Source organism: Zingiber officinale, chromosome 9B (assembly GCF_018446385.1).
Source record: "Zingiber officinale cultivar Zhangliang chromosome 9B, Zo_v1.1, whole genome shotgun sequence".
Classification (NCBI taxonomy): Eukaryota; Viridiplantae; Streptophyta; class Magnoliopsida; order Zingiberales; family Zingiberaceae; genus Zingiber; species Zingiber officinale.
This window is the reverse complement of record NC_056003.1, coordinates 39,472,086-39,476,172: the sequence shown is the minus strand read 5'-3', so window position 1 is coordinate 39,476,172 and position 4,087 is coordinate 39,472,086. Positions and strand designations below refer to the sequence as shown.

The 4,087-nt window shown below is 41.2% G+C and overlaps 1 protein-coding gene across 2 annotated transcripts; it reads right to left on the bottom strand.

Moving 5' to 3' along the window:
- Nucleotides 1-369: 369 nt before the first annotated feature.
- Nucleotides 370-3,626, bottom strand: LOC122024798 (purple acid phosphatase 2-like). 2 transcript variants are annotated; one of them, XM_042583506.1, is made up of 8 exons: nt 3,195-3,621; nt 2,293-2,493; nt 2,097-2,208; nt 1,693-1,919; nt 1,405-1,543; nt 1,103-1,323; nt 892-1,013; nt 370-805 (listed from the first exon to the last, which is right to left on the bottom strand). In XM_042583506.1, exons 1-8 carry the CDS (start codon nt 3,387-3,389, stop codon nt 616-618), a joined length of 1,407 nt encoding a protein of 468 aa, XP_042439440.1. In that variant the 5' UTR covers nt 3,390-3,621; the 3' UTR covers nt 370-615. The 2 variants fall into 2 exon arrangements, with proteins under 2 accessions (XP_042439440.1, XP_042439439.1); XM_042583505.1 differs by having other exon boundaries at nt 1,103-1,543; nt 3,195-3,626.
- Nucleotides 3,627-4,087: the final 461 nt, after the last annotated feature.

Below are 4,087 nucleotides of genomic sequence, written 5' to 3'. Positions count from 1 at the left end.
TACTTAGCGACGAAATTACGGCGGAAATTCTATCGGTATTATGGTATTTTTATAGTCAAGGACGGCGTGCCATTTATTCTAGGCGGCCGCAAGGTGGACCTCATAGGTAGCGACGGCTTGGCAGATACCCAGAAGATGCCAAACATGTGGTAGGCATTCTTGGCAATGCACTTGGCTTCCTCAACGTAGTTGGCCTTGAACTTATCTCTGCAAGCTCCATTGCCTTCTTCGCTTCCTCCTTGTTACAATCCATTTTCAGTACATCTCCAGAGGAATCATTTGCATATATATAATCCAGATGATGTCAAATTCCCAGATGAACGATCACATAATGGCTTTGTGTTTCCCAACAGAGATTGAAGAGGAAGAGACGCATTAAACTTGATGGTGCAACTTTTATTTGAGCAAATGGGCAACAACTGTTATCGAAGATACATGATTACATACTAACACAAGAATACTCTACAGCAAACTGCATCACCAACAATCATGAACAAACGAAGACTGATTGGTAGTACACATTCGAGCTGGGGCTTCTCGTATCGTTCGCGCACGAGGTTATTAGCCTGTGTATCGTTTAGGCAGGCATTTATTAGCTACAATGAAGGTTGAACATCAACATTGGTTCTCATTTGGAGATCTCCAGCACCTGTTGTGGAACCACATCGAATCAGCAACCCTCGAATAACCATCCTGATTTCGATGCCAAGCGTAGTAGGCATGCGTTCGATTCTTGATCTCAAAGATGGCGTGGCCAAAGCTTGCTTCTCTGAAAGCTGAGTAGCTCGGTTGTGGCTCTGTCATACTGCGTATACAATAGACGTAAGAAAATCGATTAATAAGAAATGAAAATTTGAATACTCTCGTCGACAGCTTCCTGGAATCTCTTACTTGGTTGCAAGGCCTTCAAGATTTCCACCATCGCCAATGGTGATATATACAGGAGCAGATTCATCCTTCACTGGTTGGCATTTGCCATTCACTATATTGTAAGCTATATTTGATATCCTATGCTGCAAGAAGATCATAAACAGCTACATCTTCAGAACAGTTCATGTGCGAAGAGAAAAGAGAATCCATATTGCCGAAAGACTAATCTTACACTGCGTTCGTAAGCATGAACATGGCCAGCGAAAACAGCATCGACTTTGTGTTGCACAAGCCACGGCTCATACATGACTCTCATGGTTTCCCCTTCCATATAGTGATAGTTGTAGCTGTTGTACCATGGCGAGTGCATTAGGACAATCAACCATGGTGTCTCACTTCTATCTACCTTCGGTAGCTCTTCTTCGAGCCACTTGTACTGAGGGGTGTATTTTCCTGTAAAACTTAGAAGATTCAGTTGCAGTTCATCATCTGTCGCTATATTTCGTTGAAACAACAACCGTCTTAGCTTCATACCATATGCAGAATAGGATGCCAAAACAATTATGTATGCCAAACCGTGTTTAATCGAGTACCAGAAAGGGGCAGTGCTGCCTGAAGCTTTGTAAGGAACATGATATCGATGTCTGAATGGTTTAAATGGCTGAATTTCACCCTGCAAAAATTTTACAAAAATTTTAGGATCCTAATTCTAACAGAAACCGTGACGATATCCATGTCTGAATGGTTTAAATGGTTAAGAAACATAACAAACATATTTATATATTTCGAACATGACGATATGTATGTAACTATGGCACTTACAATTTCAGGAGCAAAGTCAATCTCATGGTTTCCGGCTGTCCAAATCCATGGCTGATAGGCAGCGCTTCTCTCGACAAACCTGCCCCATGTATCCCATCTGGCATTGTCATGGTTCGGGTAGGTATCAGCGTACGAAAGATCGCCTACAAACAACACTGCCTGTGCTTTTGGGTTCGATTCATAATGACTCAGAGTAATGTTTGAGTCATAGCTTTGTCCAAGATCGCCTGCAGACGATAGAAATATACGAAAGTGGGCAAGAATTTCTAGACCAAAAGGAACCGTTTTCTATGGACAAGTTTCTCCAGAGTCTAATAGAAAGATCGATACAATTGACTCATAGAAAGAAAGGTAGAAATACAAAGAGGAATAACATCAATCTCCATGTTGCACAATAATATTACCAATAAGCCCAAAAGTGTAGGGAACATCTAGGCCAACTTTTGGTGGGGTAGTGAACCAAAATGTTCGAACAGTATGGTAGATCCCAACAGCGTAGTAGTAAGTAGTATCATGCTGCAAATATACAAGAAGCCAATTTTGTCATGCAAATCCATGAAAGGAAGAAATAAATGGCACTGCTGTAAAACTTCTGATCACCTTCAAGCGGCGAAGAGTGCAATGATGGATGTACCCTGAGGTGTAGTTGAAGAATGAGTAACGAGTGTGTTTTCCAGTAGCAGAATTGTTCAGCTTATCCTTGTGAGTCCCATAGAGAACATCACTGGAGCCGGGTTCGTCCTCGGTCACCCATGAGATGATCATCGCCGAGCCTTCATGATTCCCTTGGGTAATATGCACCTTTAATAAAGGAAAGAAGAAAATGAGTCAACTTGTAGAGCGGCAAAGAGTTCCTTTTTTCCATATCATATATAATAAAACACCTTCACTAAAAGATAATAATCACTAAATGAAACCAATAGCAGAAACATAGAGAAGAAAAGAGGCAAGAGAGATCACAATTCACCCAAATGTTGCAAAAGAAGAAACTACTGAAAGATCTATACAACTAAACAAGTTTGAGTTTAAGGTTGAACAAAGAAAAAGGGTTTTGGATACAAATTCAAGAACAGGAAACTTTGAACAGTATCATTGAGATAAATCTTTAACTAAAGCCCCCAATAGCAGAAACACAGAGAAGCAAAGGGACAAGAGAGATCACAATTCACTCAAATGCAACAAAATAAGAAACTACTGAAAGATCTATACAACTAAACAAGTTTCAATTTAAGGTTGAAGAAAGAAAAAGTAGTTTGGATACAAAATTCAAGAACGGGGAAACTTTGAACAGTAGCATTGAGATGAATCTTTAACTGAAGGCCTTGTAGGAAGAGAAGCATTGGTTGAAGATAAAGTTCAATTTGTTTAACACTGTAATAGCAAGAACCCTAAGGCGAAGAAATCGAAAATTTCCAAGTAAAGAACTTCGCAATGCTGAAAAAAAAAAAAAAAAACCTTTTCGGTCGGAATCACGAAAAGGAGGCAACTTTAGGGTAACCCACCTGCTGGGGCGCGTTGTAGCCGGGCGGGACGGCGAAGACATCGCTATCGATTGGCATATCCGCGGTCTTCTCGGCCTTCCTAACGAAAGAACTCGTGACTCCTCCCTGACAGAAACCCGCCAGTCCAGCGGCCAGAACCACCGAAAGCATTACCCCGAGTCCCAGGCGCATCTTGCCCTCTACACCTCGCGCCATCCTTCACCGCCGCGGCACTGCCCAGCGCCCGCCCTCTGGCCGCTTAAATAGAAGGGTTAGCGAGGGGAAGACAGCGGGGCGAGGGATGGATCGGAAAACACTGAATGGAGACGCGTGCGGATGAGGATAACAGAGCGAGGACGGATTCGGGAGCTGAAAATGTTGACCTTGGAGAAGGACAAGATCGATTGCGGGCGGAAGCGGAGCAAATGGCAGTGTGGGCGTCGAGTAGCGGCTTGGAGTCAAATTCGATTTGAAGTTTCTTCTGCTTTTGGAGTCAAATCGCATGTGCGATGTTGTTGAGTGTTCCGATTCGAGGACTTTGTACGTATTATAAGCAGTTAATGGGGTCTCTTGAAATTTGAGCGAAATTTTCACTTAAATTTTTATCACACAAAGGGCACCATTTGTATACCCCGATGTTATTATATAGTAGGAGGGTATTCAATTATTACTTAGGTATTTATAATTTAATTTTTAATCATAATATATATTTATAAGAATATTTTTTAATTGAGACTCCAAGAGATATTAAATTTTTGGATCGCTATTACTAAAATTTTTCAATTTATCCTAATCTGATCGATAGAAAATTTCTATAGAATAGGATTAATCTTCGATGATATCTAACCTGATTAATCATGAAGGACTCCATTTGTGCTTCGGGCCATGCGATAATTAAGTCTTCTAACAGATAA

Excerpts from the sequence above, each read along its gene's own strand:
- LOC122024798 (XM_042583505.1), bottom strand. The coding sequence starts at position 3,389 with ATGGCGCGAGGTGTAGAGGGCAAGATGCGCCTGGGACTCGGGGTAATG. Across the intron at positions 1,920-2,096 it reads CTACACTTTTGGGCTTATTG|GCGATCTTGGACAAAGCTAT; the intron begins GTAATATTATTG and ends TATCGTCTGCAG. Across the intron at positions 806-891 it reads CTTGAAGGCCTTGCAACCAA|TATGACAGAGCCACAACCGA; the intron begins GTAAGAGATTCC and ends TTGTATACGCAG.